General features: G+C 33.3%; 1 protein-coding gene across 1 annotated transcript; it reads right to left on the bottom strand.

The window, feature by feature from the left end:
• Positions 1–7,224: 7,224 nt before the first annotated feature.
• LOC100778636 (RNA polymerase sigma factor sigF, chloroplastic) lies at positions 7,225–12,833 on the bottom strand. The gene is made up of 9 exons (XM_006588730.4): positions 12,357–12,833; positions 10,944–11,095; positions 10,525–10,649; positions 10,210–10,410; positions 9,816–10,104; positions 9,513–9,743; positions 8,907–9,047; positions 8,519–8,719; positions 7,225–7,860 (listed from the first exon to the last, which is right to left on the bottom strand). Exons 1-9 carry the CDS (start codon positions 12,454–12,456, stop codon positions 7,573–7,575), a joined length of 1,728 nt encoding a protein of 575 aa, XP_006588793.1. The 5' UTR covers positions 12,457–12,833; the 3' UTR covers positions 7,225–7,572.
• Between the last annotated feature and the right edge of the window lie 2,055 nt (positions 12,834–14,888).

A 14,888-nucleotide genomic window follows, 5' to 3' on the forward strand; every position in this document is an offset into this window, starting at 1 on the left:
TTCTTCCTCTTTTCCCCTTCAATTAAAGTTTATATACACATGCCTGCAACATTGTTACTGATTGCATATTGTTTTATCATATGTAAGAACAATACACAAGAGAAAATCAGATACATGGGCCAGAAGCTAGTGTTTAGTAGATTATTCTGTTCTTCTTTAACTGTAGAATGGAATCCCTGGAATAAGTTTCCTTTTGGACTGTAAAGATAAAGCCATGAATGGAGGCACTGCAAGAACACTAATAGTAAAGATACCCACTTCCTAAGAAAAAGGTTCTAGTATAAAGGAAAAGTTACTTTCTGCACCATAATTCAACCATGCATAGACATATGAGTCTCTATACACCTTTTAAATTACATTATTATAATTCAGTATCTCATCAGTGCAGCTTTTACTTTCCAAATTAGTGTTACTAGCAACTGAAAAAGAAAACTAAAATTAATAATAAAAGTAATAAAATCCCTCAAGACTTTAAGTAGAGAGATACTGATGCACATAAATTTCAGTACCATGATGAACTGAACCTCAAATTGTGAGTTTCAAAAGACCCTTGACATGCTGAAAAAGAAGATCTGTTCAATAATTATGCAAGTTGTTGAAACTGATCTAACCTCTTTCACGTCTTAAACATAACACATAATGTCACAATGTGAAGAATCACATATATAGTGACACTCTTCAGTTACAATCTTTATGATAAAAACAATATAGAGAAACTAAGATGGTACTAGTTCCTAGGCCTTGGCTCAGTGCTCATGCCAACACAGAAGCATGGCTACGCAACGGCGAAGAATGTAGAATTTTGCTCGCTGCTTCTTCACAAGATGGCTGCACTTCTGGCCAAAAGACTTGCAGGGATCACAAACTTGATGCTGTTGCTGCTGCTGATGATTGCTTTGGCTTGTGTTGCTTTCCTGCACTGCCATGAATGATTTTCTGGCAAAATGTACTATTCCTGATATGTCACCATACAGCAATAATATATATTAAAGTGGTAGAAACATTGGAGCTTCTGCTTCCACTATATATATATATATATATATATATATAGCAAAAGAACACATATCAATTTGGGTAGTAATTTTTTGGATATTCTAGATCAAGTATGGACTGTTACCATTGCAACACATCAGTTGTCAGAAGCATGTGGAAAATAGAATGGGCCAAGGTTTAGTTTCATGTGTATTTTACCCACCTTGGCACTATAATTCAGCCACTAGAAAAAATTGAAGTCACTTCATCTCGGATTTGGTTACAGATTTCTTGAAAAATAATTATGGATTTAACAAAATTTAAATACAGTTTCTTACATGCCTTTAGCATTCTGTAAAAAAAATGGAGTTTCACTTCTGTAATTTATGAAATAAAGGTTTTCATTAAAGATATGGTAGATTATTTTTTCTTGTAGACATCACATGTATCTTCTATAGGATATAATCTTACTTGAGTCAAGTAAGTTATTATAGGGAGCATTTTTTTCGATTTTACTTCAGAGTATTTAATGCAATTATATATTTAAGACTTGAATTTGAGATCACTGAAACAATTTTACATCAATTGCATTGATATATCAAAATAAGTTGTCGGCCGATCAAAAAGAAAATCAAAATAAGTTGTATCTGAAGTTTTGTCCTTATGGATTAAATTGGTGCATGTTCATTGATTGCCTCCATTATCAATGTTATTTTTCTTGGGAAGGGGAGAGGGGCTTGTTAAAAGAGAAATTCTTACTTATTCCCAAGTATATGTGAGCATAGTTTCTACTGATAGCAAGACAAGTGCATGATGTTAGATTTGACAACGTTGTCATACGTTGTCTTACAAGTAGTGGCCCAGCCGATGTACATGCCTCATATGCAAAAAAAAAAAAAAATGGTTATGATGGACTTGGCCTGCTGAAGCAACGTATTTATGGAGCCTATACAGCCCCTAAAAATTGTTTTTAGTTCTTAGAATCTAGTGGAAACAACAATAATGACACTTTTCCTTTTCCTCTTGATGCCGTATTTATCAAAAGAAAGCACGAGATATATTTTGTTTGGGGCAACCATGAAGTGAAATTTCCTTGATGAAGTGTTGGCATGCAATGTCTTGCTCATGGGTCATACTTGCAACATAGTATGAGCATATAACGCGTGCTGAAACTAGACATCTTTTGGCATCTTTGCATTCCTTTTTTCCTTCTACACTCTTCTTTTGGAAGTTTTGGTGAGTGCATATAAACTACAGAGATAGTGAATGCTTTTTGTTTGAGTTAGTTAATGATATATAAATAAATTCGGAATCCATGTATTGAGTTGACGCAATGATAAAAGACTCTATTGTATTTACACGTGGTGAACAATTTTCTTGAACTAACAACAGTTACACTACTACGAACAAAATTAGTCTCTGATTTAGTAGATTAGGAGACAATCTCTCACCAAACACAAAAAATTATAGATAACTTGATTTGCATCAGTTTGCTTATAATTAATGTCCTTAAAAAACTTCAGCTTAATTGAGCTTTATGATCACGACCAATATTTGCAATGGTTTATAAATTTCCCCCTTTTAGGATCCTAAGCCATGTCCTAATTCCGGTTGAAGATACAATCATAAAATACATGTGCATCATCTTTCACATACATTACTTTTTCGTTTATCTTATATCAAATTAACTATTAAAATACAAGTATAAAAAGATGCGTTTCAATTCCTTTGTTTTGCGTGCATGTGTTTGTTTTTCTCTTATGAGATTTTTTTTTACTAGGCATGGTACAGATTAGGTGGTGAGCTAAAATTGGTCCATTGTAAGAAAAGTCAAGTTCAATTAGATTTTAGATTGGTCTAATTTAACCTGTACGGGTGAATGTAATAGTAGTTTACATAGAGAAGTTTGCAAATGACCAACAAATCCTATTGATCCAAGTTTTCATCTCTTCAAACACTAGGCAAGTAAAACCTTTAGTTGAGACTTGACCTTGGAAAATTATAGACAAAAACAGGGCTTTAAGAATACTCGTTTACATTTGCATTTACATTCTGAAAAGTTCTATCTAGAATGTAAAATTTTACATTTTTCCAGAATACAATTTCACATTTTAGATAAGGTGTTTTGAAAGCTTGAAAAAGTGCAGAAAGCGAAATTACAGGTGTGGGAAGTAACTACCAGCTCGGCCTATACGTGCTTCCCTGATGAAATGGACAACACAATGGTGGATTTAGAAATAGCCAAGAGTGTTGCTAGGTGCACCCAGTATTCTTTGAAAATGACAAAACTATCCCTGCTAATTTCTCCCCTTACGGATCAAGTTGATCCGTAAGTCTTAAAAATCAACTTACGGATCAACCCCCTTACAAATCAAGTTGATCCGTAAGTCTTAAAAATCAACTTGATCCGTAAGGACTATTTCTATCTTTTCGTGGTTTGTGCTGGGTGCACCTAACAGTACTCAACACCCAAAAGATCGGCCCATATATGGCTGAGACTATAAAAAAAATATTTTGCCTTATCTCAGCCCATCTCTAAGAAAAGTTATACATGTATAATAATTTGTATATTATATTTTGTGTCGATTTTTCTTTCTCATCTTATCATTTATTACATTTCAAATTCATCTTTTGTTTTCTCTCTCTTTCTCTCTCTTAATTGTATTTTGTTTTAGTATTAGTTGTATACTTTCTTATACAATTTATTGTCCTAGTATAATTTTTCTTTCTACGTTATACTCTCTAGGGTAGGTATGCCATACTTCTCACTCTTTTAATTAGTTCCATTTTATAATATCTATCTTCCCTCATTGTATAAGGATTTTCATATATAATTCATGAAAGTGATATTAATTTTTTTAACATTTTATATTTTTAAAATTTAATTTATTATTATTATTATTATTTTGTTATTGTTGTCATCATCATCTTTAAATTCAAATTAAATCTTTTATATTTTATTTTAATTTAAATAAATATTATTATTTTAAAATAATATTAATATAATTATACTATTACATTAAATCAAATTAAATATTATTTATGCTAATCTAATTTATTGAAAGAATATAATAAAATATTTTAAACTTATATAATTAGACAATTGTATATAAATAATATTTATCTGGTATATATATTTACATATTTACAGGTATTGAAATACGAGTACTTATGTTGATATTTTTGCATGATATTTCTAAAAGTATGTGAAAGCATGTCACTGTTGTTTTCATGTGCAACACAGCAGCTGGATCATCCTATAGTAGTAGATGGATATATTTCTGGTGCAGCGGTAAAGTTGTGCCTTGATGACTTATTGGTCATGGGTTCGAATCCGGAAACAGCCTCTTTGCATATGCAAGGATAAGGCTGCGTACAACATCCCTCCCCCATACCTTCGCATAGCGAAGAGCCTCTGGGCAATGGGGTACGAAGTTTTTAATAATATGTCATCATACAAATAAATTCATAAAAAAACAAATGAGATGATATCAACCAACAACACATCACAAAGTTCACACAACAACTAGCCCTAAACAAAAAAAAAATTGTGAGCAGTGTTAATTAGTTTGGCGTCGTCTCAAATGTAAGTTGGCATGTAAAACCCTATTAAATAATGTAAAGAAAAAAGTTAATTAGATTCGGAATGAATGAGTTGGACGTGGAAGTTCACCGGAAGAGCCTCTGACACCGCAAAAGAATGCTGAGAGACCATGAATACATGGATGACTACGATTTTTATGTGAGCAAAACGCTGTATCTCAGTGTTGCTCCGATGCCACCACCAATACATCCATGTTTTGGTGAAGTCTTTGGAGAGTGATGGGCAGTGGCGGATCCAAGATGCTAAGTCAATTGGTGTAAATTATAAAAAAATAAAATCAGTGAATTTACTTATATAAATTAATATAGATAAAATAAAATTAAAAATATAAGATTTTATTTATAAATTTAATGAATTTTAAAAAATAAGCGGGTGCACATCCTCACTCACATGTAGGTCAACAACCTCTGGTGATGGTTATCTGAGGGTGAGAGAGACCGAGATATGGTCACGCTTAGACTTGTCATGAAGTATCGTCTTCCTCTTTATGCTTATTATGTCAACTAGGGTTCTGAGTTCAACTCTATTTGATTTGGTAGTAGTACTTTATGTCTAAATCTAAGTTTATATTGTATCTTAGCAATGAGGATGTAAAAAAATTTATAAACAAAATAAAGTTATATATATATATATATATATATATATATATATATATATATATATATATATATATATATATATATATATATATATATAATTCCTGAGTCAATAGTCTAAGAATACTAATTAATATTTGTTTTTAGGAATAAAAGAAAAAAGAGGAAGAGAGAGTTTGAGATTTGAATTTTTTTCCACAAAGATAGAAACAAACTAACTACTAACGTTTCTTGAAAAATAAAATCGTCACTTTCGAACTAGCACTTTAATCTTTCTTCTGTCAACTGATAGCCATCATGTCCGTTAATTTGATTCGTCATTAATTACCTTTAGTACACATGCATGCCTTCAAAAGTTTGATATTGGTGTGCAAAAAGTCTCAGCCACGTAAAATAAACGAAACAACATCACCTTGGTGTCTACTCATTTATAAAAGTAAAGTCTATATAGCTACATACATCACGTCCTTGTTTGGCACGGCATTTCTTGATTGTACAGTGCTCAATGGAAGTTAAAGACGAACCCTTGAGGCTTCTGATAAAGATTAAAGATTTTTGTTCAGTGTTCCGTTTTTAAAAAATCAAAATCATATCTTAATCATTCGTTTATTCTCCTTTCTTGGACATTGAGCACATTTCTATTAAAAAAAATGGTATAGTATGCTATGGTTCACTGGCTAATCTCATGCTGCAATGGTCGAATAAACTAGGCAATCCAAAAATCACACTTTTCTTTAACGATGTGTAGAGTATAACTAACAACAAGGTAATCATGCAAAACGCCAAACAACCCTTGGTGCAGGGGAAGGAAGGTCTCTAACTTCTCAAAGGCTACTTCTAATAAGTCATAGAAATTAATTATGAAATTTGTAGTGTTACAGTATTTGAGTTTAACGGTCAACAGAAATCAGTTAATAGAAAAAACAACATTGTCAGTTTAACAGATTAGGAGGAGCAAATCTTACCATTAAAAATTAAGGGGATAAAAATCATAAATTTATGAAATTAGAAGGACCAAAATTATAATTCAACCTTTTTATTATTATTATTATTTTCGTTAGTATTGAAATTTTAGTATGCTATCTCTAAAGGTACACGAAAGCCATTACGCTCTTGTTTTTATGTGCAACTTAGTAGTTAAATCATGTAATAGATAGATATATTTCTGGCTCTAGTAATAGATAACATGTCATGATAAAAAAAAATATTCAGAAAACAAATGACATGTTATCAACTAACAAACTAACACATCACAAAGTTAACAACAGCTCTAAACAAAAGGTTTGTGACTTCATGTTAGCAATAGTCCATTAAGTGTAGACAGCCACTACACATGCATTCACCATTCCCTAACATTTCTACTCGTCATAAGCCAGAGAAAAGTGTAACCAAATTTGCTCAAGAACTCATAAAAACTAAGGTGTTTTTCACAATAGATGGTGGAAAGATAGTGCTAAGATAGAAATGTCATTATTAGAAACCATTCTTGATCTGGAACAGAAGATTCGGAAGGAGTTGGATGTGGAAATTTACAGGCAAAGCTTCTGGCACACAAAATGTTGAGAGACAATGAGTTAATTCATGACCATGGCTTCTGTGTAAGCAAAACACTTCATCTCACTGTCACCCCACTATCACCTCAACACACACTCTGTCAAGGTGAAGTTTGTGGGCAGTGATGGGTATGTGAAGATGACAGAGACAGATAAGGTGAGTGACATGTGCAGCAAAGTTGAGAGACAATGGGGGGCATTCCTTCAGAGCTTATAACCCTTAAATAGTTGTAATGGAGGATAACCTCTCTCTGTTTATTATGTCAATGAGGCTTCTGATGTTCATCTCTCAAATTTAATAGAGCCTCATTGAGTTGCAGTTTTACGTAGGTTTGTATTGGAACACTTTCATTTAGTTTGGTTTCAATTCTAGATAATCAACACATTTACTTGTTAAGGTGTGTTTAATACATTTTTTTTCAGACAAGTGAAAGTTATAATAATCTAATGAAAGTAAAGCCAACGCCCAACGGTGCATAGAAGTACAAGGATGGATGCATTCAATGTAAAGTGAGACGATGGAATTAGAAATTCAATCAAAAGAATAGTAGAATACAAATCCACGTAAGACATATACAAGATATAATTTATTTAACGTAAAAAAACTTTCTTTTCTAGAATAAATACTATTTAAATGTTTTCACCTAGAAGTGTTCGCATTTGTATAAGCCTCACCTCTTAATACACACTTCAAGTTTCTTGTGGCAGCCAGGTTCTCTGATTTGTCCTCAATAACAGTATTTATTGTTAAACTTGCCTTCAAAAGTTCGATCCTGGTACCGCTGTTCAGATTGTAACCAGAAAAAGTCTCAGCGAAATGAAGTACATAACCTTGGTGTCTACTCATCTATAGAAGCAAGTCTACATAAGCATCAAGTCCTTGTTTGACAAGGCACTTCTTCAGCTTGTATAGTGCTCGGATCTCCAATTGACGAACCCTTTCCTTAGACAAACCAAATATGTCTCCGATCTCTGATAAAGATTTCTGTTCACCATCCTCAAAACCATATCTTAACCGGATAATTCTCCTCTCTTTTGGGTGTAAGACACTTAGGACATTGAGAACATGCCTTCTCATAAGCTGTTTTTCGACAGTCACATCTGTGGCCTCAACAGTGGGGTCTGCAGTAATCTCCTGTAATTATTAAAAAAAAATATGGCTAAATTTGTAGTGTGTGGAGCATTTGTAACATTATGTTGCCTTAAAAAAGTAAAGGATCCATTATGACCACATTCGACATCAACTAACATCAGGAGACCATCTACACATAAATTTATAATAAATAAACAGAATTTTAGACTACTAGTTGTCTGATTATCTTTCCAACTTAATAAAAGCTCACATGCAAGAAGAGAGGTATTGACAAGTGCAAATTTAAATGAACTTGTGTTTATAATGATTAATGAACTGAACAGAACAAAGTAGATACTGACACTTGAGTCTGATCACTACTCAGTCTTGCCATTAAGTAGTATGCTATGGTTTGATGGCTAACATACTTTAGGTCACTGGTTCCCTTTCATCACAGCACAATTACTAAGAAAAATTCACTATTCTTGCAGTTGCTATTAGACTACCAATTTGTTTTTACAATTATCAGTATAAGCAAAACCCTCCATACAAAGACTCACCAAACTGAAAATGGGAAACTGAATAACACTATAATCAGTTGTAAATCCTTTTGTGTAAACATTATTGATGCAGAACTTGCATTTCACAGTTACCCTTTATAGAGTATAAGAAATTGCATCATTTCAAGGTGGAATCACATTAATTAGCTAGCACACAATACCTGGAAAGTTGTATTTTGGTCAGCCCACACAGTTTGCTGCATTGAAATTGGAATTCTTGCAGAAAATAGTAATTTGTCAATCTTTTCTACAGTAACTCCTACCCTTCTTGCTAATTCTTCTTTAGTTGGGTGAAGGTTTCCTTCCTGAATGTACAATTTCTTAGCCTCCATTACCTTGCCCAATAGGATAAATACCTTCTCCTGGAGATAACAAGAGTTCTGTATTACAGAAATAGAATATCTTGCTTTGTAAATAGCAAAGATACAATAAAAATATTAATGCAACGGTAGTTGACATCATTTTTGTTCCTTATTAACAATAAAAAAATATTTCATGAACACTGACACTTCAAAAGGGTGAAGCTTAAATTTAGACAACTAAATTTACCGGTAGACGGATTGTCCTGGAATGTCGAAACACTGCCTTCCTTATTGCTTGCCTTATCCACCAGAATGCATAATTACCAAATCGACTACCGGCTAGGGGATTGAATTTTTCAACACTCTTCATAAGACCCATACTTCCCTCCTGCAACAGCACCAGAAAAGAAATGTAAAATACAGCTGCTAATTGTAATTGACAATACTGAAGAGTGAAGACAATTATCACAACCCTTTAATAAAAGTAGTTTTTCCCCCCAATTCATGCTCCAACTCAAGCCAATCAATTATTTACAGATTCTTCTATGTTGAGAAAAGTTGATGAATGAGGTTAAGTTGAGATCAGTAAAGATGAAAAATGGCAAAATCTAAAGCATTCATTCCCCTTCTATATTCTACATCTATAGTCTTTTTATCCTGGTGTATCTCTTTCACATTTAAGAAAAGCCAAGAATCTTGGTTTACTAATTGATGAAAATATGAAATACTAGGCAATCCAAAAATTTCTTGAATGATATTCACAATTTAGAATATAACTAACCAGGAAAACCATGTAAGCACTGAACAGCCTTTGCTACAGGGAAAGGAAGGTCTTTAATTTCTAAAAGGCTACCTGTAGTAAGTCCTGAAGGCTGAGACCACGCCCCTGATAACTTTTGGCAACATGGACTACCATGCGTAAATTTGCTTGAATAAGCTTTTCTCTGCTTCTGTTACCAGAATGAAGCTGTGATTGCAGCAATCGACAATTAAGTCCTGCACCCTCTGCCCATTCAGCCATAGTTGGTTCCCTTCCAAATTGAGATTGAAGATTGGTCTTCACTTCTTCCAATCTCAATAAGTCCTGTTACATATTCCATGTTAATAGAGTATCCCATGAGTTTAAGTAAGGAATTCAGGGGAACTAGCAAAACACCTGTATCTGAGATATCAGTTGAGATTCTTGTTCAAGTGTCAAAAGTTGTTTTGTTTCGGGACCCCACAAGAACAAGCGCAGGGGATCATCTTGATCAAGTTCTTCATTTTTCTTCTTTTCTGCACGTAGCTTTTCTTGTGCATCATCCTTTCTTGCAAGGTAGGTTTCATCGTCTATAACTTTCGACTTAGGTACTTTTCTTTGTTTTGATCGTCTCTCTAGAAGCCGTGTTGACCTCACAGTTTTATTTCTTCCAATTGAAGGATCAGCCAAGCTAGTAGAGGCCAGACTGAATGGAAGTTTTTAGTTTAGGCATTACATTCCAAACAAATTAACCTATAAACAGGAAAAATAAATTAAGGATGCCAGAGTTAGCTAAGAAGATAGAACTAACCCAAAAGGAATTGAATCATCATCAGCTTTAATTGATTTCAAGTCTTCAACTACTGAGGATTCTTGTTTCGAGGTAGACAAAGCTTTCTTAGCAAGAGAAACTCCATTAAATTGCACACCATTTGGACGCCTCTCCAAGTCAACAGAAACATGCTCTAAAGTTGAAGAAGCAGCAACTTCCCCTATTTGTGAGGAAGTTAATCTGCAATAGACCATTTATGCCCTTATAAGGAGACAACTAAGGATGGGCAAAATTTACTATAAGCAATTACTAAATGATTAAATTGACATGGAAGAACAATTTTATTTCTCTTACAAGTACTGTAAATTAGGCCAGTGATGCAGGTGCTTCCTAAAGTCAAGCACTACCTGATCAGCATTTTCCGTGTTATTCTCTTCATGAACCGTGACTGTATCCATCTGCCTTGTACTTAACATTGCCTGGAGTAAAACACGGGGAAGAATCATTAATACAGTGTCCATTATGTGACTAAGTAGGAAAAACCTGTAAATTACAACCTAAGAAAATAGTTGATGCATCCATGCAAAAAAGATGGCATCATTACATTTAATAGACTAAAAGTTGGTCTCAAAAGTTTTGATCCATTGAGATTGAATGGACCAGCAATGAATTCTTATTGATTGGACAACAAAATATAAAATTTGAAGGATTTCATTATACGGATTTAAAGAAGCCGAAATTTGATGAATCCAGTATATCGATAAAATTTGAACCTGTGATGTCTTGTCTTCCTTAGACATGTGCAGAAGAGGCCTATATTCATCACGCTGCTCTGGTAAAAGAACTGAGGCAGGAAAATTCTGTGCTGAAAAATTAGAAGACCAAGAGGCAACTGTAGGGGAAGCTTGTTCGTGAAGCATCAAAACTGCAGGTTTATGGGCATAGAAATGTAACAAATTTTCAACTCAGACTAATAACAGGTTGGGGGAAAAATATATATGCACAGTCACACACTACTTAGCTCAAAGCAGAAACATTGTGTGGAGACTAGGTGTAAATGGAAACCCGCAAATTAGTGAAAGGAATTCTTTAAGGATATGTTTGGAAGCAGAATTTCAGAGGAAAAGAGAAGGGAGGACAATTTTGTCTTTAAATTAAGAGTTACCTAATGTTTATAAAAATAGAAAAAAGATTATGACATTAAGTTTAGAGTTTAATAATCATGCACCGATGGTGTAAAATAATTTTACACTATCATCCAATCACAAATCCCCGTTTATATGACTTTTAAATAATTATCCTAAAAGTCAACAAACTTATCATAAATGGTGGGTTGTGATTGGATGACTGTGTAAAACGATTATACTCCGACAGTGTATAGTTCTTTTTTTCTTAAGTTTATATATATTATTGTAATTTTTTTTTTCATTTTAAAAAGATTTTTTACACTCTCAACCAAATCCAATAAAAAATTGTAGTGTATAATAAGTTTGTTGACTTTTACAATAACTATTTTAAAAGTCATACTATCGTTGATTTTTTATTGGTAGATTGTATAAAAAAAATTAAACTAACAATACATAGAAATAGAAACTCCCCTCCCCCTTCCCATCCATTCCCTTCTAAAACCCAACTCTCAAACAGACCCTAAGATTCTAGAAATTGAATATGGTTAAATTCTTCCCTAACACCAGAAATAGCAAAATGATGTAGAAATCCTATGAAATCAATTAGCTAACGAAATCTCAATAACATTAAAATTCATTACTCATAAAGTGAAAAAGAAAATACGATTCAAGTATACAACACACACAGTATAGGTCTCCACTGCAAAATCATGCAGAACTTAAAGTTTTAAACAGCATTGGTAAAGTACAAACGGTATTCAACTTTCTCAGAAAGTAAGCAGAAAGAGTAAAAACAGCATTGAGTATAACCGTGCAATGTATCTTGACACATTACTGATTTTCCACCAATACCAGCTTCATCTTAATTTAAAAATATCTTCTACCACACAAACAAATTTTTAACTTTAAGCTGAGTAAATTTGGGAAAATTCAAATGCAGAGGCAGTTATAACGTTGGTATAAAAAGTAAAAACACTTGTTACTAGTTACTAGTTACTAGAGACAAAAAAAAAGGAAAAGAAAACGGAATTGTAACAATTGAGTTTATAATAACAGCACCGGAAGAAGTAGAAGAGGACGAGGGGAGAGTGCTCCAAGGGTGATGAGTTCTTGGAGGGAACGGTGGAGAAGAACAGAACATGGTCCTGGCGAATTCCATAGCTGAGGAGGGAACAACAAGAAGAAGAACAGCATAGTACGCTAATGTGGTTGCAGCGTGATCATTGTGCAGAGGAAACGGAAGTGGTGTTTGGTTGTTGCCACCACCATGGCGGGGTGGGATATTTGGATAGAAACGGATAGAATGGGAGAAGAAGGAACAAGGCTTTCGTAGAGACGTAGCCTATTTCGGACCTCTGAATTTCTTTCGTTTTTCCGACACTGGATTAGGTTGCTCTTTTTATTTTTACATAAAATAAGAATAAGAATAAGAATAGTGTCATTTTTTCTGTTTGGGTTTGGGCCACCCTGTGGAATGCGGCTACTTCTAGCCCGGTTTCTATCTAACTCCACTAGTTTCAACTGTGACAAAAGTTTGGGACTTGAATCCTGCAACTTCCTTCTTAAACCCTGGACCTCCCATTATTTAGTGAAAAGACCATTATATCCTTAATGAAATTTTCACTTCCCATCTACCAATCCTAACACCTCCCTTCTTCATTCTCTCAATTTTAACACCCCCCTGCGACGGCATCTCCTTTGGCAGCCACCCTTCACGACAGCATCTCCCTCCCTCGACGGCCACCCCCGCGATGACATCTCCGTCTCGCTCCCTCATTCTCATTCCTCCTCCCAAGAAGGTAAGTGGCTTCTCTAATCAAATTTAATCAGCTATAAAATAGCTTTCGGAATGACAATTTTGTAAGCAAAAAAACCTTCCGAAATGACCTTTCCATTAGCAAAAAAAGCTTCTAGAATGGTTGTTCCATAAGTATTTTTGCTTACGGAAAGGCAACTCCAAAAAAAGTTTTTAAAATCAAAATGGAGGTTCTGAAAATCAAAAAAGCCCATTCCATAAGCAAAAACTACAACCCTAAGTAATATTTTTCTAGAAGTGTATTTGGCAACTTTCAAGAAGGTAGAAACAAAAATAATAATCCAAAATAGTCTTTTTGAAAATACAATTTGTATCTTCTTAAATGATTGTTCTGGATAGCACTTTTTTTCTTACGAAAAAGGTGTTCCATAACAATTACATTCTAGAAGGATCACTTCGTAAGGATACTTGTACCCTTACAAAACTCCTGTTCTAGAAACAAATTCTCAACGTGAATGTGAATATGCAGAGTGGAGAGTTGGAGAAGGAGAAGGACTTTTGCAGCGTTGAATTGGACTTACTTTATACCTTCGATGGATGTGAGAGAAAGAGTTGAGTTGGAGAAAAAGAGAAGAACTAAAAAAGGAGTATAGACTTTCGCTACAGCAAGAAAAGAAGAACCAGAGCAGGTTGACTACAAAAAAAAAAAAAAGGAAGAAGGAAAAAAGAGAAAGAAGATAAAAGGGATAGGTTGAAACTTTTTTTAAAAAAAAATAGGAGATATAGTATTCAATTGCCCAAAAGTTTGAACCTATGAAAAAAGGGAAAACTGTCCCAAACCCAATTTCAAGATTTTGTTTCAATTATATGGTTTTGTGAATTTTTTTGAAAAAACAATCACAACCCTTGGAATTGAAATGTGTACATATTTAAATCAGGCTTAATCATACTTTTAACCTTTAACTTGTTATTTTTTGGTATATTTTACATCCAACAAATTAATTTGACTATTTTGTTCATAATTTTTTAAAATGCAAATTTTACCTTTTATTATTAAGCTTGCATGGCATGCTAAAATAACTGTCCTTTTTACTCTCAACTTTTTTTCTTACAACTTTTACCCTAAACTTTTTTACGTTTTAGCTAATTTTTCCTCAATTTTTTTTATTGACCAATTTTACTATCAACTTTTTACTTATTAGGAATTTTACCCTTAACGTGTACGCTTATGTGAGCATGTTCACCTAAAAGATGAAAGGTAAAATTTGTAATTTTTTTTTAAAAAAATTAAAAATAAAATACATCAAATTAATTTGTTGGGAATAAAATTCATAAAAAAAATAAAAAAGTATTTAAACTTTTAATTTATATGTAGGCTGAATTTCAAAGTGTATGGCGGTTTTAAATTAGTTTATGGATTCGAGTAAATTAAAAAGAAATATTGAAAGTAATTTTCATCTTTCACATGATTTATTAGTTTCATATAGGTTCTGCATTTTAATGATAACATATAGTGCATGCATTAATAGAGGTCACAAAACAACAAAGTCATGTAATTAAAAAAGAAGAAAGATAAATAAAGTATAAGGATTGAGATTTGAAATAATCAAAGTTTTTTTTTCATGTTTTTTAAGAAGCACATGCATTAATAGATTAGTAATTTTATAATGTGCGTGCATTTATATTTTTAAAAAGTACATGCTACCCCTCCCGAAGCAGAATCTTTAGCCCTTCTCACACGAGTCACGGCTATCCAGTGAGTTGCTTCCAAGAACATGGCAAACGTTATTTTTGAGCTTGGTTGCAAACACATTGTTGTCTGCATGCATGCAAAG

This window comes from Glycine max, chromosome 10 (assembly GCF_000004515.6).
Source record: "Glycine max cultivar Williams 82 chromosome 10, Glycine_max_v4.0, whole genome shotgun sequence".
NCBI classification, from domain to species: Eukaryota; Viridiplantae; Streptophyta; class Magnoliopsida; order Fabales; family Fabaceae; genus Glycine; species Glycine max.

Bases quoted from the DNA above. Each gene is read 5' to 3' on its own strand.
- LOC100778636 (XM_006588730.4), bottom strand. From the start codon at position 12,456: ATGGAATTCGCCAGGACCATGTTCTGTTCTTCTCCACCGTTCCCTCCA. The intron at 10,105-10,209 runs GTTAGTTCTATC...ACTTCCATTCAG, and splicing joins GATGATTCAATTCCTTTTGG to TCTGGCCTCTACTAGCTTGG. The intron at 7,861-8,518 runs GTATTGTGTGCT...TAATAATTACAG, and splicing joins ACCAAAATACAACTTTCCAG to GAGATTACTGCAGACCCCAC.